Source organism: Asterias rubens, chromosome 6 (genome assembly GCF_902459465.1).
Source record: "Asterias rubens chromosome 6, eAstRub1.3, whole genome shotgun sequence".
NCBI lineage: Eukaryota > Metazoa > Echinodermata > Asteroidea > Forcipulatida > Asteriidae > Asterias > Asterias rubens.
The window spans coordinates 17,965,737-17,993,736 of record NC_047067.1 but is presented as its reverse complement, the minus strand read 5'-3'; the positions used below and the strand labels follow the sequence as shown (position 1 = coordinate 17,993,736).

The window sequence follows — 28,000 nt, the reverse complement described above, 5'->3', positions numbered from 1 at the left end:
GTATTGAAGATTAGTATATTCCTTAAAGGCACTGGACACTATTGGTAATTGCCAAAGACGAGTCTTCTCACTTAGTGTATCTCACTAAACAAAATATGCATAAACAAAAAAAATCTGAGAAAATTTGACCCAACTGATCGTCAAGATTGCGAGAGAATAATAGAAGAAAAAACACCTTTGTCACAAAAGTTGTGTGCTTTCTTCAGATGCCTTGATTTCGAAACCTCAGCTGAGGTCTCGATTTTTAATTTTTTGTTATAACTATCAACAGCTCTCCATTGCTCGTTGCCAAGTACGTTTGTATGCTATAAAATATTTTGAGTAATTACCAATAGTGTCCAGTGCCTTTAAGTGCATAGAATAAGGGATGTCTACAGATGGGGTGTAAGTGTTTTTTTTTTTTTTTTTTTTTTTTGGGGGGGGCCTTAAATGTTTGTGAACCCATTTTTTGTCATTCACCTATCATTTGGATAATACTAATGGCATTATGACAGCTCTCTGAGAAATTTAATGTTCAGCACAGTACTAATTATTTTTAGAAGATACCGAGACTAGTACTATTCATATACCATTTCAACTAATCTGGGTCCAAGTTCAACTATATAAAGCCTGGGTTTGTCAAGTTACCATGGAAACGGGTATGACTGGGAAACAAAAAATTCCCAGATGTCTAAAATATGAAGTGCATCATATTTGTTAAATGTTTGTTCAGAATCACACCGGAATCGAGACTAATTGGTTAGCTGATGTGTTCCGCGGACACACAGTGAGTCAACATCAAATGCTAGCCCCCAGTTAGTCATAGCCTTCTCTCCGCCCGCACAAAGTTAAGAATTCAGTCCCGGATACAGCCTTTAATTTGACCTTTGCCCGTTCTTACAAGAAAAGATAAACCCATGGATTAAATGAAAGAATAAGTGGAAACTTTCTCCGTGACCAGTCAGAAACAACTAAAAAAGGACCTGTTGTTGGGCACATGGGGGAAAACAGGCGATGTGTTGTGATAACAAAGAGGTAGTTATCATGAAGTCGCCATCTTGTTTCGCTCATTCAAATGGATACAATCAAAACAAGGCCGAGGGTAAAACAAAATGGTCTAGCCCCGTTTTGTTTCATGTGCATCACTGTTCATTATTGTTATTGCATACGAGGCACACGACAGATAGTGAATATATCACCAGACAAATACCTATTATGATTAGAACAACAAATGTCTGTGTTCTATTGTTTCAACTAAGTAACTCATATAACATTTTGGCATAATGATGATTTCAAATCGCCATCTACAATACTTAAAGGAACACGTTGCCTTGAATTGGTCGAGTTGGTCTTTGAAAAGCGTTTGTAACCGTTTGTTATAAAATGCATATGATTAGAAAGATATTTTAAAAGTAAAATATAGAGATCCACACAAGTAGCACTCGAAATTGCGCGGTTTTCCTTTTACCTCGTCAAACACGGTCGGCCATTTTATGGGAGTCAAATTTTTGACTCCCATAAATGGCCGACCTTGTTAGTTCGCAAAGTAAAAGCAAAAACAACGCAATTTCGAGGCAAATGTGTGTGGATCATTGTATTCTACTTTTAAAACACCTTTCTAACCATATGCATTTTATAACAAACGGTTACAAACGCTGTTCAAAGACCAACTCGACCGATCCAAGGCAACGTGTTCCTTTATTTTTCAACTACGTAGGCTTTTTGTTGCTTGAGTAAAAGTCACTGATATCTGAGCTACATTTCAATATTTTCTGTAATGCCGATTTTGGGCAATATTATACAAAATCTCACACACCTAAACAAATCCTAAACTGATTGTTGTTAGCAACAGCAAAAAAGAACATCACCTCTCCACCCGAGTCAACTAGGCAGCTCTCTTATACTTTTCTGTGTAAAGCGATTGCGAATGCCCGGTTCTATAAGTAACCCTCGAGCCAACAAAAAGTGAGCCTCGTGTCCTTTAAATAAAATGAAAATGTGGTTGGGGAGCTATGAAAATGTGGGCAGGAGATGAGAAATTATCCCGTAACAGCGCATCGACTCAATGAAAATGACCGGGGGCACGTCAGTTCCACGCATGGCGTGACCTATACAAGAAGAAACTTCGCGTGATTCTCGCTCACTCCTTCTCAGTGTCTTGACTCGTCCGGGGGACAACTCCATCAAGGCTCCCCCTGTTGCGGGCTCACCCCTAACAGTCCCCACACCGGATCACTTCTGTTTTGACAGTACAGAAGATTAAAACATTAATTTCTCCAAAACCCTCAAACACAACCCTTGGAAAGGATACCGATTTGACGATATCTCGACACTAAAAGGTAAGTTTGTTTTGAAGTTCAAAAGGCTATAAGCTAAAGTTGGTTATACACCGTAACAAGTTAATGTCAAAATTGTGACTGGTTTCTGAAAGACAATGAATTGTCATCGTTGCATAGTAGCCATCCAAAAGCTGTTTTCAAATTTCTGCAAAGTTTATGTGTAAGTTCCCGGTTGGAGAGCTCTCTTCCTGAGAAAAAGAGAACCTAGAAACGTGCAACAAGAAGAGTTAGCTTCTTCCGTTTTTCCACAAAGGTTAGGACTATATTGTTTCAGAGAACTTCAACGAATGGAAGTACAGTACCTGCCGTCGAAACTCTTCCTAACTTAAGACTAATCTTAGGACTTAGGACGAGTCCCAACCCTGCACTGTAGCATGCAGACCTTAACATTTATCCTGAGTTTACTCGTCCTAACTCGAGATAAGACGAGTCCTAACTCTTTGTGAAATCGACGGCAGGGCTCCATTTCACAAGCTGCTAAGACTGATCTTACCGGGAATCATTCTTAATTACTAAACAAAGTGTGATGTCACAATACAAATCACTATGGAAATACTGACAACCCATCTTAAGATGAATCTTAGTGCTTTGTGAAATCAGCCACTGGTACCCTCTCCCCAAGTTTAGTCTCCTTTGAGGGATAAGGTATAATACGCTTACGGAACCAGCGTAAAGTCAAATGCTTAACGGAACCCCTGTGAAATTTACACTAAACTTTTTCAGGGATTTTTGAAATTTCCACAAACTATTTCAGGGATATCTGATTTGTATTAAAGGAAAGCGACTTATCCATCAAGGTGTTAGATTTTATAAGTGATATAGGTTTTCATAAAGTGGTTTCAATATAAATGCAAGAAGAAAGAAACATAATCAAAATGTATCATTCATAGTAAATTAACTTGATGCCGAACAGAACTATGAGCAATGGACCTTTCACAGTTGCTTTTAATAGTTTTTGTCTACATATATTGGTTAAAGACACTGGACACTTTTGGTAGTTGTCAAAGACCAGTCTTCTCTATTGGTGTCCCTCAACATATGCATAAAATAACAAACCTGTGAAAATTTGAACTCAAACGGTCGTCGAAGTTGCGAGATTACAATGGTAGAAAACCACACCCTTGTCACACGAAGTTGTGTGCTTTCAGATGCCATGATTTCGGGACCTCAAAATCTAATTATGAGGTCTTTTGAGGTCTCGAAATCAGGTTGGTGGAAATGTTTCTTCTTCTCGAAATCTACGTTACTTCAGAGATAGCCGTTTCTAACAATGTTTTATACTATCAACAGCTCTCCATTGCTTGTTACCAAGTCAGTTTTTATGCTAACAATTATTTTGAGTAATTACCAATGTGTCTACACTGCCTTTAAAAAGCTTATAATCATTATCAAAGATGTATAGAACTAGTACCTTAACATTGCTTTAAGTTTTAACAACTCTCTTATCTATTTAGTCCAAATCGCTAATCGTTGTCCTACTACAAATTGAACCATTGATAATCATTGATAACCACGTCATATTAAATTAGTAAGTGATCAAGTCAATAGTCACCAATTAATCGATGACTCAAAGGTGATTAGATGGATTACATACTTAACTATTAATTACAACTTTGGCTAATGTCTTTATCTCGTCAAAATTGTTTTAAAATATCAAACCTGTCAAATTTATTCAAATTTAATCAAAATCAGTCTATTCATATGTGAATTTAATCTTGACATAACCAATAAAACAACTATTCTTTTTTGACTGATCAATTTCTAAAATCAAAATCTAACGCAATCGAAAATAGTGATGATGTTTTGAATCTGATTTTGTTTTAGTCTGGTGCCAAGATGAACGTCGGTCAGTCTGACAATGAGGAGGTAGTGGTAGATAAGGGATCTAAGCAGAACACGCCAAAGACACTAGATGGCGACATCGGTAAGTCAACTAATAGGCCTAATGGGAATTGCACATAGACCTTATCGCAAATACCAATGCGCAAGCGCAGACTGTTGAATGAGGTGCATTGTGGGATATATATGGATCAAATTTGAATACCAGCTAGACCACAATGCACCTAATTCAAAGCTTTACGCGCGCGCCCCGGTATTTGCGAAAAGGCCATAAGTTTAGCCATTTAGATTATGCCCTTATATAGCTAGGCTCATTTTCACAGCTGCTTAAACATAAAACTGTGCTAGTCATTTTCTGCTAAGCAAGGCTAGGCAGGGAACCAGTCACACATAGTAAGTGTGGTAAACAGTGTTTTTGGCTGGTAACCTTGTTCCTGGTTTTGCCTGGCTACCTTTTGTGTAAGCTTCTCTGTGGAATTTGGCACTTTTCAATCGTGACACGACAATAATTGATGGCATAAGATTTTACTATGATTTGTCAAAGGTGTTTGCGTAACAAAATATATCCAACATAACATAGTTAAACGAGTATAATATTTAGTGTAATTTGGACGGCAATAACCAATTTGTATTTGTCTGTATTTAACTAGCAGCCCTGGCAGGATTGAAACCTTGCATGGTGAGGATACAATCTAGTGTAAGATTTGCTGAAACACCATGTATGCTTTGAAACTCTTCTGTAAAAACATAAGAAGTGTCTCTCTTAATTGCGTTGATGTACTGCAAACCTTATAAATTGTATCTCACATAAGGTGTACAGTAGGCCTATACATCAACACAACTCAAAGAGAGACATTTCTTATGGTTTTACAGAAATCATTTAAGTTTCATAACATTTTGCCAAATAGGTCAGACAGCAAGCTACATGAACTTATCCCTAAGCCTGATTGAATCTCGGTAAAAGCCACTGGTTCTGGTACCGCCCCCAGATAGCCCATCAAGTTTCGTTTCTTAGAAAACATGCTTCTTAAAGGAATATTACAGAATTGGTTTTGCTAGCAAAAAAGTTGCTGGCAGTGTAAGCACTTTATGTAATCCACCATATACATAAACTGACTAACCTGTAGAAGTTTGAGATCGATCGGCCATCAGGGTTACGAGAGAATAGTGATAAACTTATTACAAATTTTGCATTGCATCGATGCCAAAATAAAAATGAATAAAACGCTCACTGAGCGATAAACTCCATACGCGAAATTAGATTATTTATTTCTCATCAAATATGGCATTTCAGACAGAAATATTTCAAGGGATGTTTTCTACTATCATCATCATTAGACCGCGTAAGTTTTATGTAAATCTGTGATCTTCGCGCTTTTTGTTTCTTACCAACTCTATAACGTTCATTTAATGCTTGCGTTTTAAGTTCTGCAACGAGGAATTCTGACAAGTATCATAGGCACTACATGATGTTACACAACTGACAAGTTCTGCACTACAGATGTTAGATAAACCAATTGACCATGCCTGGAAATATAAATAAGTTATTTGGCGACACTTTGGGCACACTGGTCCACTCTCCAAGGGTTTGTACACTCATTTTTTTCCCCCTTAACTTTAAAAACGCTAACCCCGGTCTGCCACAAATAACTTTCAATACATAGACTTGATGCAAAACAGATCAACTTAATAAATTTTTGTTTAAAGACTCTTCGTGAGTGTTAAATTTAGAATTGATTAATAATTTCCAGTTGCCTTGGTGAGGCTTAGGCAGGTTTATAAATAGCTTCAGCTATGTGTATCTGATCGATTGGTCATTTCTTGAATTCAGTTTAAGAATTAAGGGTGTGCACGATAATTGTTGGCAAGAGTGATTATGTTAAATTCCACAGATTTGCACACAACTTTTTAAAAGGTACAGATAAAGATGGTGGCGGGAACTCACTTGATATATATTATATTTTGCATGGAATGCTATTATTTTTTAAGAAAATAAGTAAAACAACTATGTTTTATCGTACGAGTCAGCAACTCGGTAATTCGGTATACGAGAGGAAAATAGTGCGTTAAAGAATATGAACATGGGGTGGGGTGGGGGGGGGGGTTGTCTCTGACCAATATCAGGCCTTGTATTTGCTTACCGGTATTAAAGGTACTGGACACTACTGGTAATTACTCGAAATAATTATTAGCATAAAACCTCACTTGGTAGCAAGTAATGGGGAGAGGTTGATAGTATAAAACATTGCGGAAACGGCTTCCTCTGAAGTAACGCAGTTTTCGAGAAAGAAGTAATTTTCACGAAATCAAGCATCTGAAAGCTCACAACTTCGTGTGACCAGGGTGTTTTTTTTCTTTCATTATTAACTCGTAACTTCGACGACCAATTGAGCTCAATTTTTCACATGTTTGTTATTGTATGCATATGTTGAGATACACCAAGTGAGAAGACTTGTCTTTAACAATTACCAATAGTGTCCACTGTCTTTAAAACAGCTCTATGAATTTGGACTATGTTTAAAGGAGCAGTGTTCGACAAATTAGTTCGTGAGGGCGTGTGAAGTGTAAAGCTTTCCGTTGTAAAAGAAAAATGTATTCAAAACGATGCTGAATGCGGATGTAGTCTGTCTTGGGCCACCCTTCCTAACGTTATATTAAACCTTCCCTGTCCACCTCCCACTGACAAAAAACATTGTCTCCCCGCCCCCTTCCCCCGCTGAATGTCGACTGTAAAGACCGGCAATCGAAACCAACATTGAAAGGGGGCAGGGGGGGGGGGGCAACGAAATATGGACGGGATTGTTAGGGTCAGTGTTCCTGTTGCTATTTAACACAGGGGACACGACCACGGTGGAAGATAACGATAACATAGAGGGCATCCATGTTGTCCAGACGAACTGTAGACTGAATTTGAATGCAATGAAATAGCTTGATACAGCATGTTTCTAACTTCTCAACTAGTGCTGTTGAGTAACTAAATAAATATTGAATAACAAGAAATCTAAACATTAAAAAATAAAAAATAAATTATTCTATAAATAGACGGATAGACGAGTTTGTTTTTCAAGTAGGCATTCACAAGTTCCTTTTGGGGGTTTATCAGTGAGACAGTACCAGTCTTTCTACCAAGATAACAAACCACATATGACTGACCAATTTGTCAAAATGATTGATTCTTGTACCAAAAAGCCAACAGGGATTAGCACAGGGAGCGATCACTCCTTAATTTGATTACCTCGCGGTTACCAGCGATTCATGTTTCATGTCTCCACTATATGTATCCATGTTGGGGTTCTTTAAGAGTGGTTGGCTATTTGCCAAGTTATAGTATCAGAGTGACCCAGTGAGCAATGTTCACGATGGAATGGTGTCCAAATGGCGCAAAACAAAATGAATAAACTTTCTCAGGCCTGAAACAGACCATCCAGCAGCGAAGACAAATTATAAGAATAATTTTGCTGTTTCCTCGAAACCAATAGATGAAATTACGCTGGCGGCAATGACATTTTGTGTGCTGAACACTACACGAAAGGGGAACCAAAAACTATATACGCAGAACGTTTTTATCGAAGTGTTGTTCATACACCAACAAGTATAAGAAGTGTTTATTTTCAAAGTAACACAGAACTTTATCCCTCGTGGCACAGCAGAGAACCAACGCACATCTCAACTCACATATGGCTCTGGCCGGGTATCGAACCAGGGTCACCTTGGTGAGAGGCAAGCGCTTTATTACGCGACAGGCCAACCATGCCACCCATACACTACATTTTAACATTTACTATAGATTTCACGGTGTCTAATCTTTGCATTTCCCCTCAGCACGTCGTCGTCATGACATGTACGTTGGAGTACATATGCCACTCCAAACTAGGGGCAGGAACCATAGTACGAGACAGAAGAGAGGTTCTGAGGTGACCATTGGAGATGGTGGTGTGAGGAAAAGCTCCGGGCCTGTGATGTCAAACGGGGTAACCCCAAACGGCGTACAACTCTATGATGGTAGGTATAGGATATTTCATTTCGAGCACAGCGCCCTCTTACGAAAATATGCACTATGAAAGTTTTATTACACTTTACATTGGCATAAAAATATACAAGCCAGTAAGTGCAAGGAGGAACAGGTGATCAGTACAAAGCCGTCCTGCCTCTAAAGCGTAAATAATGCACAAATAATGTTTAAGAGTTCATATTGAAACCTTTCGTTGAATAGCAATACACCACGAGATATAATTCTTAAAGTCTCTGAATTTACTGTGGTAAACACAATTATAATGATGTTCCACAACTAAACAATGAATTCAACTTTGTCGATCATTTGTTGGTGTATGGATCGCTAACAAACTATCGATTAATGAAGGTCTAATATTCAAAGCTATTCAAGATCTGCCATAAATGAACACAGCCTGGGGAGTATACAGCCTGTCCAACATGCGTGCGCTACTCGGCTTAATCAATCGCAAGAACCATCTCTGCCCTCACAGGTACCCATTTACCCCTGAGTGGAGAGAAGCAATTACAGTAAAGTGTCTTGCTCAGGGACACAAGTCTCGCGACCGAGACTCGAACCCACACTCTGCTGAACAGAAGCATCAGAGCTTGAGTTCGGCACTCTTATCCACTCGGCCACTAGGCCTAGTTCTTTTAAAAATAAGCCATACAGGTTTATAGACTGAACACCAATCAACTACTGAGCTCTCGGTCAGAATTGAAAGGATTCGGGGTCCCAGACGAGTGACCCTTCTCCAGGTATAAGGCTGGACCGGAAAGTGGTTTTAAGAATGGGATTTTAGTTAAAGGCAGTGGACACTATTGGTAATTACTCAAAATAATTATCATCACAAAACCTTTCTTTATTACCAGTACGAGGGAGAGGTTGATAGTATAAAACATTGTGAGAAACAGCTCCCTCTGAAGTGAAGTAGTTTTCGAGAAAGAAGTAATTTTCCACGAATTTGATTTCGAGACCTCAAACTATGAACTTATGAGGTCTCGAAATCAAGCATCAGAAAGCACCCAACTTCGTGTGAAAAGGGTGTTTTTTTCTTTCATTATTATCTCGCAACTTCTACAACCGATTGAGCTCAAATGTTCACAGGTTTGTTATTTTATACACATGTTCACATACACCAAGTGAGAAGACTGGTCTTTGACAATTACCGATAGTGTCCACTATCTTTAAGAGTCTGCGTCAGCTCGACCCATTTCTGTGTAATTTTGACCCAGATTTCGGATCATATTAACCCAGAAATGGACCCCACGGGACCCGTATCCATGTCAATTCTGACCAGGGGTCGATTTCACAAAGAGTAAGGACTATTTTCTAGTCCTAACTTAGGACTAGTCCTAAGAGATATTAAAAACTTAAGTTAGGACGAGTTACTCGTCCTAAATCTGAAATCCACCCCAGGAGGTTTTTAGAGTGTGTAAACGTAATAACGAAGATGTTCAATTTGCATCGGTGATAAAGAACGTTCATTTTGGTTATACACAATATACTGATGTGTGTTAGCACTTTATAATCAGTACTTTCCCGAGTTTTGTAAACAAATCACAGGCAAAATACTCGGGTGGGATTCGAACCAACGACCTTTGCAATTCTAGAGTAGTACCTACCAACTAGACCGAGATTGCCCGTCCAACTCGTTGATTGTTTGTGTTCATAAGGAACAAATAAAGTTTGGGTTAATGTATTTGTTTAAACAAATAAATAAATACAATACTGACTATGATTAAGTTAAGTTGTCCTGGTCTTGGCCTTGGTGCCCCTTTAAAAGTTACTAGAGGAAAGTAGGCAGATTGCGTCAACTCAACAATCTGAATAAAATATTATGATTTCAGGTGAAACTGCCGCTCAGCGAGTGAAGTTTCTCCTGGGTGAAGACGGGGAGAAACTCGGTGTTGAAACACACGACGTCTTCTCTGAACTTGAGGAACTTTTCTACGATGAAGATGGCAAGCTACTCGAATGGAAAGAAACTGCGAGGTGCGTGACTTTTCCATTTTTCAAAAAAACATATTTTAAAAAGCCAGAGGGCAGAAGTAGAAGCGGGTATACAATAACAAAAACAAAACAAAAAATACAACAACAACAACATCACACACAAAGTATTGTAAACCTCTGTCGAAGAGCACTTCGAAAATTGACAATGATTGTACGTTTTGACTTATTGTTGTGTTTACTACAACAATTATGTAAATGCCATCCTGGAAGCAATAGTTACATCATTCAAACTCCTATTGTTCATCTATGAAGACTACACGTTCCTAAAATTCGTTTTATTTACCAACCTACAAAAGAACTTGCCCCGATTTAATTGTTTCGAAGCATCAATGGTGTTTTATTTGTTTTGATATTAAAACGGTTTTTCTAAATTATTTTAGTCGTGTGTAACTGGTATCTATTTATGTTGCCTCCATTGGAAGCTAGTACACAAATATTGACTGCTCCGAGTGCTAGGGTTAAAACTACGACTCCCGAGGTGATCCCCGGAGCGTTCTATATTCCAGAGGCGCAGCCGAGGGAGTCGGAGTTTTAACCATAGCACTCAAAGCAGTCAATATTTGTTTTATATTGTATTGTATTGTATTGTATTGTATTATGCTTTATTCCAAACTGGAACACACCCCGTAACCTTGGGGAGGGTAACAATATTATATAAACAAAATACAGTTAATGAATAAGTCATACGGAAAGGAATTTAACTTAGAACAAAAACAAATAATCACACAGTTTGATTTTCTTTTAAAACAGTAAATAAAAAGACGTGCTTGGCAACGCAAATAATAATAGCTTCTTCGGGAGTGTCCATCAAAAACTTAAACCTGTCTTCCCTGCAAAGAGTTTCAAAGCCTTAGTAATGATCAATAATGTAAGCCAACATAATATTCCTAAGGTCGTTGTATAATGGACAATCTTGCAGAAAATGGATTTCTGTTTCAACATCAAGGTGACAATGCGGGCAAATTCTTTGGCTTGACTCTAACCCAATATACCTTCCTATTTCAATAATTTTTATAAACCCAACAGACTATTTATAATCCTCGTACACGTAACGTTCGTACGCGCGTTTAAGATACACAGATGCACAACTTTTGGGGTTCGAGGTGGGTAAAAATACGTCTGGGTACTGCACGCCGTCACACGGCAAACGATGCACTGTCACACGGCCGCCGTTTCTAGTAAAACTAAGACATATCATGTGACGCGCTCTGAACCAATGAAAAGGCAGAATATTTGTAAGGGGTGTTACAAAAAGCAATATTACCCATATGATCATACCACTGCCCGGAAAATATGTTTTCCTTTTATAGTCTCATCGCTCTAAAATGACTCATTGAGAAGTTTGAAGTTTCCTTGCGTTCAAGGCAAACTTTTTTTCTGGGCACGTTATAGGCTATCTGATGGTATACGAACTCTAACAGCGTGGCTTATGGCAACGTGACGCTAGCTGATTTGGTTCCCTTCTAAAGGGGCAACCACTAAGAGCCTGAATATTTGTCATTTCCTCGAGTGTGTGATACATAGATTCTAACTACCACACAGTGAAGATTGATTCTATCCATGTATGTACATGTGGGTGGTGTGATCAGGGGAAAACACATAGTCACCAGGGGTAATACGGTCATGGGGGCCGCATCAAGGCCCCGGAAACTGTCTCGAGGCTGCCCGATAGCAATTTCCCCCTGCATAATAGAAATGTGATCTTCAAAAAATGTCCTGGTTTTTGTTGAAGAATTCCTTATTTCCAATCGATGTTGAAAAAACATATCCCCATTGAAGAGCATCGCGACAATGGGAATTTCGGATTGCACAAAAAAATGCTCAATAACATTTTTGAAGCATTTTAATCACTCCATTTAGTTTTATTTGAATTTTTTTGGCAGTTTAATCAAATTTTTTTCATAATGATGAAAACCATGAAGTTTGAGTCTTCTTCATATGAACGTGTTCTCTAATCGTCAAACCGAGACTCGGAGCGATAAATAGCATGATACGCTTGTATGTCTTCGTGAAGGTGTATTTATTGGTTGTCACAAACACGGTGAATAAGATTTTAGCAGACATTTTAAACAGACATTTGCTATTTTTTAGCCCCTTTAAGAACGACCTTTAGGCTTGATTTTGGGCGAACCTGTATTAAAAAAAAGTTGGGGGAATACGATTTTCACATTGAAATTGGCGAGAAACGTCGCGAAATACAAAAATCCTATTGAATTGAAACCAATGTTTAAAGACACTGGACACTATTGGTAGTTGTCAATAGTCCAGTCTTCTCACTTGGTGTATCTCACCATGCATAAAATAACAAACCTGTGAAAATTTGAGTTCGATTGGTCGTCGACGTTGCGAGAAAACAATAAAAGAAAAAACACCCTTGTCACACGAAGTTGTGTGCTTTCAGATGCTTGATTTCGAGACCTCTAATTCGAAATCTGAGAGAGAGGTCTCGTCATGAAATTCGCAGAAAATTTCAATTCTTTCTCGAAAACTACATCACTAAACGAAGTTGCGAGAGAATAATGGAAGAAAAAGCACACCTGTCGCACAAATTGTGTGCTTTCAGATGCCTTGGATTCGAGACCTCAGCTGAGGTCTCGAATTCAATACAAATATTTTAGTGAGAAATTATCTTTCGTAAAAACTACGTTTCTTCAGAGGGAGCTGTTTCTAACAAAGTGTGATAGTATCAACAGCTCTCCATTGCTCGTTACCAAATAAGGTTTTATGCCAATAATTATTTTGAGTAATTACCACTTAGTGTCCAGTGCCTTTAAATGACCCCATACGTTGTTTACATTTCAGACGAGTCCACTCTATGGGTTTTGTATAGTTGTTCAGAACCAAAGTTGAACTACAACACAAATTGGTAGTATACTTCTGCCTACTTGTCCTGTTATTCATAGATCCGTGCATCATTTTAATTCAATTAAGACCTAACGGTGATTAACGCAGACCGTGGGGGTGTTTCCGTGACGTCAAGGCCCCCTCGCAGTTGTCCATCGAAAGCTTGGCTTACAAAATGATCCCACTTTTAAAGTGAAGGTTGATACTCTTGAAATTAATGGCAATACAAATATTTGGTTTGATTTTTGGGGAGCATGCAGCAGCGTTTGAGAGGCATTTTACTTTGAAGTTGTGTGTTATGTAAGAAGATAACAGTTTTGTGCCCCAAAATTTGAATCTGAGAAGTGTTACCGCGTAGTGTGCATTCCCGTTAGAAATGCTTCTTTCTCAGTGGACTTATTCGCTCCACATTTGCGGCGATATCTTAAGAACTCGACCACCTTTTGAAATGAAATGATTAGATGTTTAATAGGTTGAGTGTGTACATTTACAGTTGTATGGGATTAAAACAGTCAAAGGCCGAAGGTATACCTTTCCGTTAATATTATGGGGTCGTAAGGCCAGGAAGTTCTCAAAACGGCTGACTCAAAATGAGTGACAACTTGAAAGACACCGTCGCTAAGGAGGGGGGGGGGGAGCCCGCGTTAAATGTAGCACAGAGTTCAAAATGCAGATTTCACGGAGGTATCATTCAGTTTAGGTGTTTAGACTTTGAGCTGCAAAGTTTCAAAATGAGTCATTCGTGTTCAGACAGTGGATGGGAAATCCTGTTTAGTATTAGTGACGTTTTATGTATTCTTCTTTTTTACACTCAAGCGTTTGCACAAGATGTAACAAACACACCTGCGTAGCTGATCGAGCAAGTTGTGAACCCAATTTCAATCATGAATAAGTGCCGAAGAAGAATTTCGAATCATGCTCATAACAATTGTCAAAGTCGTTTGATTTGGTCTTCCTTTGCTTTAAATGTATAAATCATCAGTGGTTTGGGGAAAAGTACATATTTGTCCACTCTCTTGACTTCAACTTAACCAATATATTCCTACGGCGGGTAGTTAATTTGATTGTGCCTTTGATCAAACATGGAATTTGGCACACAGTCTAGGTGTATGAGAAAGACATTTGGCTATAGGGCGATCGACGATTTTAAGAAATAACAAGCAATGTCAGCCATTTTGAAAACTTTGAAGATTGACTGTTATCCTAACCGTTTTTTTAAAAGGCAAATCTTCGATGGCCAACAAACTCTGAATATGTTTCAAAGTCGATGCTTGAATCTTTAACGGCACAATCAGTAACTAGAGAGAGAGAGAGAAGTTTGTGCACGTTTAAGGATTTGGGTATTTCAGGGAAGCTTTCTACTATCATTATCTTCACACTGTGTAAGTTTAGTGTAAATCTGTGGACATTGTGGTTTTTGTCCTACAAAAAGTACGTAGACCCTTAAAACGTTCGGCATTCGAAACATTAAAGGCAGTGGACACTATTGGTAATTACTAAAAATAATTATCATCACAAAACCTTTCTTGATACCAGTAATGGGGAGAGGTTGATAGTATAAAACATTGTGAGAAACAGCTCCCTCCGAGAACGAAGTAATTTTCCACGAATTTGATTTCGAGACCTCAAGTTTAGAACTTGAGGTCTCGAAATCAAGCATCAGAAAGCACACAACTTCATGTGACAAGGGTATTTTTCTTTCTTTCATTATTATCTCGCAACTTCTACAATCGATTGAGCTCAAATTTTCACAGGTTTGTTATTTTATGCATATGTTGAGATACACCAAGTTAGAAGACTGGTCTTTGACAATTACCAATAGTGTCCACTGGCTTTAAGCGCTATAATTGTGAGGATCTTCCTGTGGCTTTTTCTCGACTTTCGTTATTTTTCTCCAGAAACGTTCTACTCAGTAAGCTTGCAGATTGAAGCTAATAATAAATCTACCAATTCGATATTCATTACAAATTGTTTACTTTTTTTGCAATTGATGAATGGTTTATTGGATCGGGTTAACTTCTTTTCAGTGTAGAAAAGGGAAATTTTTTAGGGCGTGAAAAAACGAATGCAAGAACCCTTCCGATAAACCTGATTCACATTTTGCCCATGTCATTCAACACTCTTGATGGGAGTGACAAGGTGCGCCTGTCCCGTGTGAATCACAAGTGTCGGTCAGTAGGCTACTCCCACACTATATACGCCAACTTTAAAGGCAGTGGACACTATTGGTAACTACTCAAAATAATTATGAGCATAAAACCTTTCTTGGTAACGAGTAATGGGGAGAGGTTGATAATAATAAAACTTTGTGAGAAACGGCTCCCTCTGAAGTGAGCATTTTTAAAAATTTTCTTTTGAGTCGATGTCATGCAAAATGTGTAATCGGTTTTTCACTATATTCTCGTGATCCAGATGGCCGATCGATCTCAAAATTCTACAGGTTTGCCAGTTTATGTATATGGTGGGCTAAATAAAGCGCTTACACTGCCAGCAACTGTTTTGCTAGCAAAACCGATTCTGCAATTGTCAAAGACCAGTCTTCTCACTTGGTGTATCTCAACATATGCACAAAATAACAAACCAGTGAAAATTTGAACTCAATTTATTATGGTCGTCGAACTTACGAGATATAATGGAAGAAAAAACACCATTGTCACACAAAGTTGTGTGAATTCAGATGCTTGATTTCGAGACCTCAAAATCTAACTTTTCGGTCTCGAAAAAAAATATCAAACTCAAATATTTTAGTGGAACACTACTTCTTTTTCGAAAGCTACGTTACTTCAGAGGGAGCCGTTTCTCACAATGTTTTATACTCGCAATAGCTCTTCATTGATCGTTAGCAAGTGAGTTTTTATGCCAACAATTATGTTGAGTAATTACCAATAAGTGCCTTTAACTTGGGGTTGGAATGATACAAAGCCCAGGGTGCCCGTAAAGTCGACTCGTCCTTCTAGGTTGTTTGCCTAAAATTTAAACAAACTAATGAGGCTATTAAATTGTACAAGGAATGAATAACTGTGACAGTCAATAACCGTCAATTACCGTTTGTCCTTGGGATGTTCGCATTAATGTAGCAGTGAACAGTTTAAAACATTCAATTTCTAAACAGTGTTGACCATAATTGTCCAATAAAAAAGGCGTGTCTTTCTTTGAGTTAACCACATTACATAAGTCGATGAGGAAAGCGATAATAGGTGGACAATGGAAGTAGAACAAAGTTAATGGTAAGTTTAACATACAATGAGAATAACCAGAAACATGTTTTGTATTATACGTATTTCCACTTAGACTCAAAATTCTACACAACATGAGCGCGGGGATGCATTGACGAAAGTAATGCTTCACGGGCGCACATGTGATCTTCTAAAATACTTTCTACATTCGATCGGCTTCAAACGGATTTCTGAAAGCAAAAAAAAAAACCACAAAAAAACCCACAACAGCAACAGAAAACCAATCGAAAACACATGTATAATTATTGTTGATAAAGAATCGCGACAAGAAAGAACATCACGTTAGAGAGCAGAGTCGAATAAATTGTGTGTAAATTACAAGAATCATAGCAAACAAAGCCCGAATCGCCAACAACTATTTGTGCTCTTTCAAAGACAACGCAAAATAATGCTCGATAAATACATCCTCCTTGATGTTACGTCATACTATCTAGAAGTGTACACTGGTTAAGTTCTGTCTTCGTGTTCAATTTGCGGTTGTCTTTACAGGGAACCATCGCAATGTCGCCACCAACGGCAATAACAAAAAATGCCCAATGACTTGTTATCATCAGACATCCTACAAACAAAATGTCTGAAATAGCCCTCATCAACGTACATTATATTTGTTCAAAGAGCGTATAAGCCTAGCAGCAGCCTTTTTCTCTTTCTTTTTACAAACGGTATCAGAATCAAGAATATATCCAAACCAGAAGTATCAGTTCTTGCCGATTACTAATATTTAGTCCTTCATCCTTGAGACGGTTTTCTATGCGAGCGAGGTCTCCATTTTCTAAGACCCTGGATCTGCCGCTGGGATTTGAATGTATAATTTTGTCTTCGGGGAGCCAAATCTCAGTCTCAAGGCAGCTTGCATGATTAAAGCCAACCTTAGCAAATGAGTGTCAAGTCATCATAAAAGTCACATTGTCTTGAAAACTTTCGTCGAGCATACAAATCGAAACTGAGAGTCTGTAAGTTTTTCTTCGAAAGAGCAAGGCTTAAACTTATCGAGCAGTTCAAAGAGTTTTTGCTGCCAAAACAAACCCGTCTTTTTAGCGTACAACGCATATCAGCTGCAGTTTTGCCATTGTCAAATGAACACGACTTGCTTTGCTGAAAGGCAGTGTACACATCTGGTTACTACTCAACACGTGATATCCATAAAAGCTTACCTGGTAAAAAGCACTGAAGAGCTGTGGATGGTTTAAAACATTGTAGGAAACTATACTTCCTTGAAGTTGTTGTGTAGTTTTAGACCAAGAGGTAATTTTCACCAACAAATTTAGAAAATGAGAAAAGCTTCAGGCATGAAGCTTTTCTCAGGCATCTGAAAGTACACAACTTGATGCAACAAGGGTGTTCTTCTTTCGTTGATTTCTCGCAACTTTGATGACCAGTTTGAAACCAAATTTTTAAAGGTTTGTTATTTTATGGATAATGTGCGGGTATACCAAGTGAGAATACTTGTCTTTGACAATACAAACTGGCTTCTTATACATGTAGCGCTCATATCCGTCACTATGTGAGGATACAGGCGCTTCAACATTTAGTTTTTACCTATCAGGTATTGTTGGGCTTTTACTTTGAAAAATTTACCTACCATTTCACAAAGCACAGGTGTATGTAATATGATTTAGCTGTAGAAGTTTCAGCTTCATTAGTCGTCAAGTTTTTAGAGAAAAAAAAAGTGAAAAAATAAATGTTCGTCTCCTGAGATGAGCGTTATTTTCTTTAAATTATTTTCTTCAAAGTGCTGTGGCGCAATAAGCAGCAAATCAAACCAACATTACCAAAAGTATACCATGCCTTCAACTGGAATTTTATGAACTTCGTCACATCATTTCTGTGTTGGTATAAATGTTTATGGTTGTGGAAGAGTAACACAAAATCAACTTTTTTTTTTAAATCCCAGATGGGTGAAGTACGAAGAGGACGTTGACTATGGCGCAGGCCGTTGGAGCAAGCCTCACGTTGCCACGCTATCTCTCCATAGTCTATTTGAACTCAAGCGACTCCTACATACTGGAACGGTGCAGCTGGATATGGACGCTGATAACCTTTGGACCATTGCTGGTAAAAACATCTTCTAATAGTTGCTGATCATTTGTTGGAAATCGCTTACTTACTTATCATTTAGGTTTCCTTATTGTTCACTGATACAACTTGCCTTTTGTAATTAACTTGTAGTCTTGGTTTGATAAGAGAGTCAACTTGACTAGCTTTATAGGCCAACATACCTTAATGGCATAGATGTTCTTATATGCAACTCTATGGTTAATGGGAGACTTTTGGGACGCTTGGTGGCAGCAGACTTACCAGGTAAAATCCATGGTTCTCTGTATTGTGCGCATGCTCAAAACTACGTAAACAATGGAAATTTACTTGGTAAGTCTGCTGCCACCTAGCGTTCCAAAGTCTCCCATTGAAAAGAGACATGACCATTTAAATTAACCGTCTTCGGTAGATGAAGTTAACAAGCAGCATTGTCACACACTTAGAGTTGAGTATATTAATTTTGGTTTTTACCCATACACCGATGTGTGTTAGCACTGTATACTCAGTACTTTCCCGAGTCCTGTGAAAAAATTTCACAGCCAAGTTACTTGGGTGGGATTCGAACCCACGACCCTTGCAATTCTAGAGCAGTGTCTTACCAACTAGACTACCGAGGTTGCCCGGCAGCTAGAGGCAGTTCGAATCCTATGTTTTTGCAGCGGGTACCGCAACGATATAATAGATGTTAAATTTGCATCGGGGATAAAGAATATTAATTTTGGTTTTTACCCATACACCGATGTGTGTTAGCACTGTATACTCGTAGTGTTTTGTATACTTCCATCAAAACAATGACTCTGTTCTTCCAATACGAAAGTGGCCGTTAACAGCCCCATGTGACACATGTCTTCTCCTTTTCAATTTTGCAGCATAGCATTTTTCTTCTCTGCTTAATAAAATGCTCAACATATTATTATTAGAAACCTGTAGCCTCTCCGAGCGTTAAAGGTGATGATGTATTTTTTTAAACAAACAATGGCCTTCGGTTTAATTAAGCATATGTTTTTTTTATAGAGATATCAACCATTGACTAAAAGTTACTTTTGTACATGTCTTTTACAGATTTGGTTCTGGATAACATGGTTGCTACGGGACAGTTGCCGGACGAGGACAGACCCAATGTCAAAGAAGCCCTGATACGGAAACATCGTCATCACTTACAGAAAAAGTAACGTCAAATTAAGAAATAATTATATAGGCATATGTTTTGCCCTCCCCCAAAGGGTTTCACAAAACAGAATATTCGTACATAAGGTAGAATGATGATATTTAAACCTCTGGATTATTAATAAGAAGACAAGAAGTGGTGTGCATAGCCGAGCTGTCAAGTACACGGGACTCAAGTGTTACCGTTAGAGTGTTGGAATCGAGACCCGGTCTTGACTAGTCTTGACACTTAGCTGTAGTTTCGTGAAAGCATTCACGTGCACCCACAACCATGATCGGTTTGACCACAACTGCAAAACAAGAAGAACCAGAAGATAATGTGAATCCCTTCAGGGTCTTCAGAAGTTCGATGTAATGTTAGGCGATCTCTCAAAATCAAAATCAAACCTTTAAGATTTTTTTAAGAAGTGAAACTATAATTGTAAAAACTCTTCACTCGTTTTACTTTTCAAGGTCCAAGGGAGAGAAGCAAATGGAGAAGCAAGCAGGAAGGGGAAGACGAAGAAGCAGTTTATATCCAGGAATCGATAGAAGTCAATCCACTGGAGGCGGCCAAAACGTGAGCATGGAGCAAGGTAAAAAGATCAATGGAAAAGAGTAGAACTGTTATCAGACAACAGCGAGACCGCTGTTGTTCTTGTCAGCCATTCCATTCAGTGGATTCCGCCCCTGCCTTTCACATCTGTGGACCCCGGTTCGATACCCAGACAGGAAGCCTCCACTCTAAAAACTCCCGGGTTAAAATTGACCCGGATTTGGGTCCCAGGGGGGCCTGACACACTTCTGGGTCGGTTTGACCCGGATTCCGTGTCAATGTGACCCGGAATCCGTGTCATTGTGACCAGAAATGTGTTAAAAGCGGGGATTTTTACTCGGATTCCGGGACACATTGACAGGGATTCCGGGTCAAAGTGACCCAGAAATGGGTCTGGCCCCCTAGGACCCAAATGCGGGTCAAGTCTGACGCGGGAGTTTTTAGAGTGTTGCATGTGGATTGTGTTTTTCAATCCCTACCTGGCTGCGTGGGTTTTCCCTGGGGATTAAAGGCAGTGGACACTATTGGTAATTGTCAAAGACTAGTCTTCTCACTCGGTGTATCTCAACATGTGCATAAAATAACAAACCTGTGAAAATTTCAGCTCAATTGGGCATCGAAGTTGCGAGATAATAATAAAAGAAGAAAACACCCTTGTCACACAAAGTTGTGTGCGTTTAGATGGTTGATTTCGAGACCTCAAGTTCTAAACTTGAGGTCTCGAAATCAAATTCGTGGAAAATTACTTCTTTCTCCAAAACTATGGCACTTCAGAGGGAGCTGTTTCTCACAATGTTTTATACCACCAACCTCTCCCCATTACTTGTCACCAAGAAAGGTTTTATGCTAATAATTATTTTGAGTAATTACCAATAGTGTCCACCGCCTTTAAGCTCCCATGTATAAAACTGAAATTTCATTACAAAACAAAAAATTTGTGTGATGTTCCCATTAGCCTAGGATGCTTTGCCAACTATCTAATTCAGATTCAGATGCAGCGTTTAAAAACTGGTGCCTTTTACCATCGAATTTAACAAAAGTTCTCTAATTATCTAAGTTTTGCATCTGATAAATAGTGAATACTTCTGTCTTACTTTGTGTTCCTCTTCAGCGGCTGCTATGTTATCTAAGAAGCATAGTTCTGCCTCTAATCTAGAGAAGATGAAGCGGAATGAAAGTCAAGGATCTCTTGGGAGGAATGAGACGTCAGACAGCTCGGAACAAATTCATAAGGAGTCTGGTAATAAGGTTAGTTTGCTGAAAGAGCATCGTTTTATATAGGATCACATCTAAGTCAATGCGGGTATACTGTACATACATGAGGTGTGGTGCACATGCATCGAAACCACCGCTATTTAGACAGAATCTGGCCAACATATAACGTTATATTTTTATAAGGAATCCGCTAACAAGGTTAGTTTGCTGAAAGAGCATCGTTATATAGACGATGTGACCTGTGACATCACATGTTTACAAAAGAGCCACAGAGCACGATTTGTACACAGCCTAATGGAAGAAAATTTAAAATCTTTTATTTTATAGAGATTGCACTGTCCATTTTTAATCAACTTTTGATATGATGAAAGGGGCACATCTCAAAACTTGTCCAGCTTTTACTTTCATAACTGTTGGATTTATGTGGAAATTGTGACGATAAATGTCAACTTTCCCATATGACCAGTGCAGTATCTTGCCTGCCAGAAAAGCCAAAGAATGTACAAGGTAACACTTATTGTAAACAAAGTTCACATGGTCTATAGGGATCACATCCGAGTCAACATCGGTACTGTACGTACATTGTACAATGTACATGAGATGTAATTTTACATGCATCGAAACCACTGCTCTAGAAACCATTGGAGAACGTTATAACGAAAACACGTCTGCAGTATTGGAATGTACATTGAAGTCTAGGATTGTTCAAAAAGTCATGATAATTAAAACTATGAGATCAGAACCAATGACTGGACGGTACTCACGGATAGAAATATTTTAGTATTGGGAAGCTTTGATATTCTGCAGCATTCTTTACAGCCCACCGACAGTGAATTTTTCAGATGTGTGTTACATTTTATTATTGGGTAAAGAAAAGCCACAATGGCCAAACCTATCCGGATTGATGTCTTTGTTAACCTTTGATGTTATTACTACGAGACAGAAACTAAATCCATCCTGAACTTGCAATAAACTGATCAGCAGTATTTGGGTTCGAGTCCCGGTCTTGACACATGTGTCCTTGGAGAAAGCAAGATATACAACCACTATTGTTAGACATCTAAACATTACTGCTTCGTCCTTCGGGTGTGACGCAAAGCCTTTGGTCCCGTGTGTTGTATGATGCCCGTAAAAGAACACGGTGCACTTTATCGAAAAGAGAAGGGGTTCTCCCCGGTGCATCTAGCATACCTGTCAGCCGATTGGTCCGCACCACTTTGTATATCCTTACAAGGTTCTTTGGAAATGAGCCTCTTCATTCGACAACTTAGCATACTATTATTAATTTGTTTACTTAGACTGTAAGTATATTTGTAAGTAACGTTTTTCCGTATTCTCATTTTTAAGACACATGACCATTATGTAAAATAGCCGTTGTGCTTCTGTTTGTATCCTGCTTTAAGATTTGTAAACAAATAATTAGAAAATAAATTATATAGGGGGGCCTACTAGTGTCCCTCAATGAAACTGGTGTTTGTAGATTTGATTTTATAAAGATGTTTATGTAAGTTGTGGGCTCGTGGCATTACAGTAATAGCAAAATGATTAAGAGTGTGTACAGCTGATCATTTGAAAGAGCCAATTGCATTTTAACAATAATGGTAAACTTGTCTCTCTCTCTATCCGTCTTCGGTCTTATAGTTTTTGAAGAAACTACCGGCTGGTGCCGAGGCGTCCAACGTACTGATCGGTGAGGTAGACTTCCTAGAGAAACCCATCCTCGCCTTCGTGCGCCTTAGGGAAGGCGTCTTGTTACCAGACATGACGGAGGTTCCAATTCCTACTAGGTTCATTTTCATCCTCTTAGGTCCTCCAACGGGAGACTCTCTGAAGTACAGAGAAATCGGAAGATGTGTCGCCACTCTCATGTCGGATGAGGTGAGTTTATTTTCCCAGATCCTTATATATATGACGTCATATGAGTAGGGCGCCCTCGCCCAGAGAACCTAATTACATGACCTCACACCTCGAGAAACATGAATAACGCAAGATATAAGCCTGAACATCTGACGTCACACTTCGAGGCTCGTGAATAACGCCAGAGAGTGGCATCTAGCCTAGGTCAATCCCTGTCCGGTTGTAACTTTGAAGACGACCGCTACAAACGTCACCTCGGACCAATCAAAACACAGATTTGATTATAGAAAGCTTACGTCACTGCACATTTATCCAATGAAACGGTTGTATCCAATGAAATCACTGGTTCTCATCATAGACCTTGTGGACTGGACGTTATTTGAGTAGAGCACCCTCGTCTAGACAGAGCGGAACATCTGACGTAACACTTAGAGGCTCACGAACAAAGCCAGATACCAGCCTTGAGCACATGGCCAGATCATGCCAAAGCTACCTTTGACCTTACATCAACTTCAACAGTAATAGTGAGATATCATAGTCGCCCCAAACCTATTTCAAACCATAATAATTATTCAACAATAATTACTATAAAATAACGGAATATAAACTTATCAAAAGTGTTTAGAACTAACATTAATAAAAGTTTCAAACTTCCACACACGATTCCATAGGTGTTCCATGACGTAGCATACAAGGCCAGAGACCGGAACGATCTGCTTGCTGGCATCGACGAATTCATGGACCAAGTTACTGTTCTCCCACCAGGTAAACATTTCTCTTATTTTATCTGTTTCAGTATATGCTTAAAGGCAGTGGACACGATTGGTAATTACTCAAAATAATTATTAGCATAAAACCTTTCTTGGTGACGAGTAATGGGGAGAGGTTGATGGTATAAAACATTTTGAGAAACGGCTCCCTCTGAATGAAGTGCCATAGTTTTTGAGAAAGAAGCAATTTTCCACAAATTTGATTTCGAGACCTCATATTTTAGAACTTGAGGTCTCGAAATCAACCATCTAAACGCACACAACTTCGTGTGACAAGGGTTATTTTTCTTTCATTATTATCTCGCAACTTCGATGACCGATTGAGCTCAAATTTTCACAGGTTTGTTATTTCATACATCAGTTTAGATACACCAACTGTGAAGGCTAGTCTTTGACAACTACCAATAGTGTCCACTGCCTTTAAGAATTTCAGGCATAATGTTTTTTTTAAAGTATATTCAAAATATACTCTCTGACCAACTTTCTCCATAAAACGCCATTTTTAATCCTCGATCAAGGGGTTGATGATTTTGGAGTGTCGTGGTTTAGCGGAAAAGAGCACTGGACTCAGGCTCTGGTGTATCTTATCAGCAGAGTGTTGGTTCGAGTCCCGGTCGTGACATTTGTATCCTTGAGCAAAACACACTTAACCATTGCTTCGTCCTTCGGATTGGACGTACAGCTGTACATCCCGTGTGTTGTTCTAAAAACTACCAACGCACGTAAAATACCACAGCACATACTTTGGGTCCAAAGAGTAGGGGTTCACCCTGGTATGTCTGGCAGTGCGTTTGTCTTCAATAATGAATACTGCACTATAAATAATAAAAATAATAGTGGCTTCTTTTATAGCGCTCAGGTCGGTTACGCAGTGACGCTCATGGCGCTTCAACATTATAACCCCTGGTCACTGGGCCTTAAATCATTCCTTAAACCATCTCAGCTCCCTGGGCAGCCTGTGCCGCCAAATATGTAGCGCAATCAAGGCTAATCTATCATAGAACCATCTCTGCCCTCACATGTACCCAGTTTATACCCCTGGGTGGAGAGAGGCAATTGTAGTGAAGTGTCTTGCTCAGGGACACAAGTTAGTGTCACGACCGGGATTCGAACCCACACTCCGCTGAACAGAACCCAAGAACAAGAATCCGACCCGAGATGCCTCAACAACAGCAACAACAACAGCAGCAAATCAACAGAAAGAGAGCAAAAAACACTACACATTGATCATTTTGTTTAAACCAACTATTCCTTCAGGAAGTTGGGATCCAAGCATTCGGATTGAGCCACCTAAATCAGCGCCCTCACAGGAGAAACGCCGCCAATCGGAACACTTTATGCATCCTATACCAATCGGTATTCACCTTGAGGATGATGCTAAGTTTGAACTAGTGAGGACTGGAAGGTAAGTTCTATGAGTGCGTTCGATTAGCTTCCCTGGGTCGACCCCGGTCTGCCCCTGGTACGTTCGAATAGCTTTGACGTCATTACATGGGCTCACCCGGGTCAGCCCAAGTGCCCTGATTGTGGAGTGGGTCACTAGGGGCTGGCCCCAGGTGCATGACGTCACCGTGAGAGGGTGAGTGATATCGTTTGATTAGCTCTTGTCAGGGGCTCACCCGAGTGAGCACCGCGGGGTCGACCCAGGGAAGTTTAAAGGAACACGTTGTCTTCAATCGGTCGAGTTGGTCTTTGAAAAGCGTTTGTAACCGTTTGTTATTAAAACGCTGTTTATAGACCAACTCGACCGATCCATGGCAACGTGTTCCTTTATCGAACGCACCCTATACCACAGAGTCTGTATCCACTTTGCTTCAAGTCGGGAACCAAGTATGCTCAAATAAAGCACGATACACCATTGTGCGCTGCCGTCGCACGAGACCTAAATGTAGCAACGGCCAAGTGCATCCCACTATTATACTTCCTTAGCAAACAGTACAATATGTTCAAAAATACACAAGACATACTTTAGTAGTCTCACAGCTTTTTACAGTAAATGGAAAATTATGAAATGACTCTTGAACTTGAATCCGCTGCTCAATTATTTGGGGAGTCCCTGGGCCGGTCGAGTTATTCCTTTAATTCATGCTTTTGGTTTCATTGTTTTAAAAGAGGATTGTTTGGGTTTTTGAGGGTTTTTAGTCCATTCTATGGTTGGTCCATTCTAATTGCTGTCCCTTCCTCCTGTTGCTACGCTTGTGTTTTAAAGTGTTTTTGTTTTTGTTTTTTTAATGTTTCAGTGCAATCTTCTTTTTATATTATATAATTATATTTTTATCGTTGGCAGGAGTCTGGTTTTACACATCTTTTGATGCACCCCTGGGGCCTAAGATGTAGGGTTGGGCTAACTTTGCTCTATATACAATTTTCTGTTGAATATAGCTTTATTGAACATTAGGCCCACAGGTAGTGGACAGAAAAGAACAGCAATATTTGTTTGTGTGTTTGAATGATCTCTGCATCACTGGAACTCGGCAAACTCACGCAAAGGGATATAAACCCCACGCTGGCAACAACCAATCTCTCTCATACAAACATTGGTTGAACGTCTATGATTATAAATTACACAAATCAAGAAACTGTGATCCAGTAACTAGACGTCAATATTTATTCTAGTCATTGTGATATAAGTGGTTAGCTGGGGGATTCGAACCCACAACATTGTGATTGCACGTCCTGCAGTCTAGCCACTTGACCACGGTGACAGTTTAATATACACATTTATTTTTGCCTTGATTAAAAGGGAAGGTACACGTTTGGTAATTGTCAAAGACCAGTCTCCTCACCTGGTGTATTCCATCATAAGCATAAAATAACAAGTCTGTGAAAATTTGGGCTCAATCGGTCATCGAAGTTGCGAGAAAATAATAAAAGAAAAAACACCCTTGTTAGACGAATTTGTGTGCTTTCAGATAGGAATAAAAGACTTCTAGCTAGAAGTCTTTTATTATTTAGTGAGAAATTACCCCTTTCTCAAAAACTACGTTACTTCAGAGGGAGTTGTTTCCCACGATGGTTTATACTATCAACAGCTCTCCAATGCTTGTTACCAAGTTAGTTTTTAAGTTAGTATTTGTTTTGAGTAACTACCAAACGTATACCTTCCCTTTAATTGCATAGATTGTTTGGTGGTCTGATAAACGACGTAAAGACAAAGCTACCGTTTTATGCGAGTGATTTCACGGATGCCTTCAGCGTGCAGTGTATTGCATCCTTCATCTTCATGTACATCGCTTGCATCACCCCTATCATTACGTTTGGTGGATTGCTAGGGGGCGCTACCAATGATTACATTGTAAGTATCATTATCAACATCGGTGAAAATTGTCTTCGTTTGTAAGAAAGAACAATAAACAAAACATTACAAAACGAAAGAACATATTATACAACCCTTTAGAAATAAACAAAACCCTTAAAGTGGGGGCATACTATCATGGGAAATATCTTTAGGGGAATTGTGCTTTTGATGATACAAGCATGTAATTTTTTGGGGCCAAGATATTTGGCAGATATGCTTTTGCAGGTTGTCCCATTTGAAAAAGTACAAGTGGTACATCAACAAGCAATAGCAGCCATTTTCAAAGTTTTGAAACTTGCGCGTTATTCTGCCTAATTATTATTTTTTTTTTTTCAAATGACAAATTTGCGATGGCCCTATAGCCAAATATCTTTCTCATGCCATACTTTGACTGTGTGCAAAATTACATGCTTGTATCATCAAAGGCACAATCCCTTACCTACATGACGTACAATTAAAAATACTAAATGGAAACATTTATCCGGCAGAAAAGGTTACAACAACCAAAACTTGTACACCGTTATTGGTATTACCCCAATGGGCCAGTTTCATACAGCTGCTTAAGCAACAAATGTTGCTTACAAATTGTGTGCTTAGCAAAAATAAGCAGGATACCAGTCAGAAAAAATGGTGTATGTAACATAAGTTTAGACAAAAACAACACATTACGTAGTACGTTACTTTTTGTGGCCATTTCCCCCTGTTTAGTCTATGCACTATCATGTTTTTAATTTGTTATGGTTAGGCTGCATTTGAGAGTCTGATTGGTGGAGCTATATGTGGCGTAGTGTACCATCTATTCGCCGGGCAACCATTGACTATCATAGGAAGTACAGGACCTATACTGATATTCGAGACCATCATGTTTAAACTATGCACG

The 28,000-nt window shown here is 39.0% G+C and overlaps 1 protein-coding gene across 1 annotated transcript in view; it reads left to right on the top strand.

Annotated features, from left to right (window-relative positions):
- Nucleotides 1-2,218: 2,218 nt before the first annotated feature.
- The window catches only part of LOC117291340 (sodium bicarbonate cotransporter 3-like), a 38,803-nt gene continuing 13,021 nt past the window's right edge, over nt 2,219-28,000 (top strand). Inside the window, exons 1-13 of the mRNA XM_033772984.1 lie at nt 2,219-2,318; nt 4,143-4,242; nt 7,980-8,159; nt 9,999-10,143; nt 18,136-18,296; nt 19,341-19,446; nt 19,899-20,020; nt 21,092-21,228; nt 22,837-23,073; nt 23,724-23,817; nt 25,080-25,227; nt 26,943-27,117; nt 27,866-27,999. Coding sequence (XP_033628875.1) covers nt 4,155-4,242; nt 7,980-8,159; nt 9,999-10,143; nt 18,136-18,296; nt 19,341-19,446; nt 19,899-20,020; nt 21,092-21,228; nt 22,837-23,073; nt 23,724-23,817; nt 25,080-25,227; nt 26,943-27,117; nt 27,866-27,999 — 1,727 coding nt within the window. The 5' untranslated portion in view covers nt 2,219-2,318; nt 4,143-4,154. The remainder of the gene's footprint in view (nt 2,319-4,142; nt 4,243-7,979; nt 8,160-9,998; nt 10,144-18,135; nt 18,297-19,340; nt 19,447-19,898; nt 20,021-21,091; nt 21,229-22,836; nt 23,074-23,723; nt 23,818-25,079; nt 25,228-26,942; nt 27,118-27,865; nt 28,000) is intronic.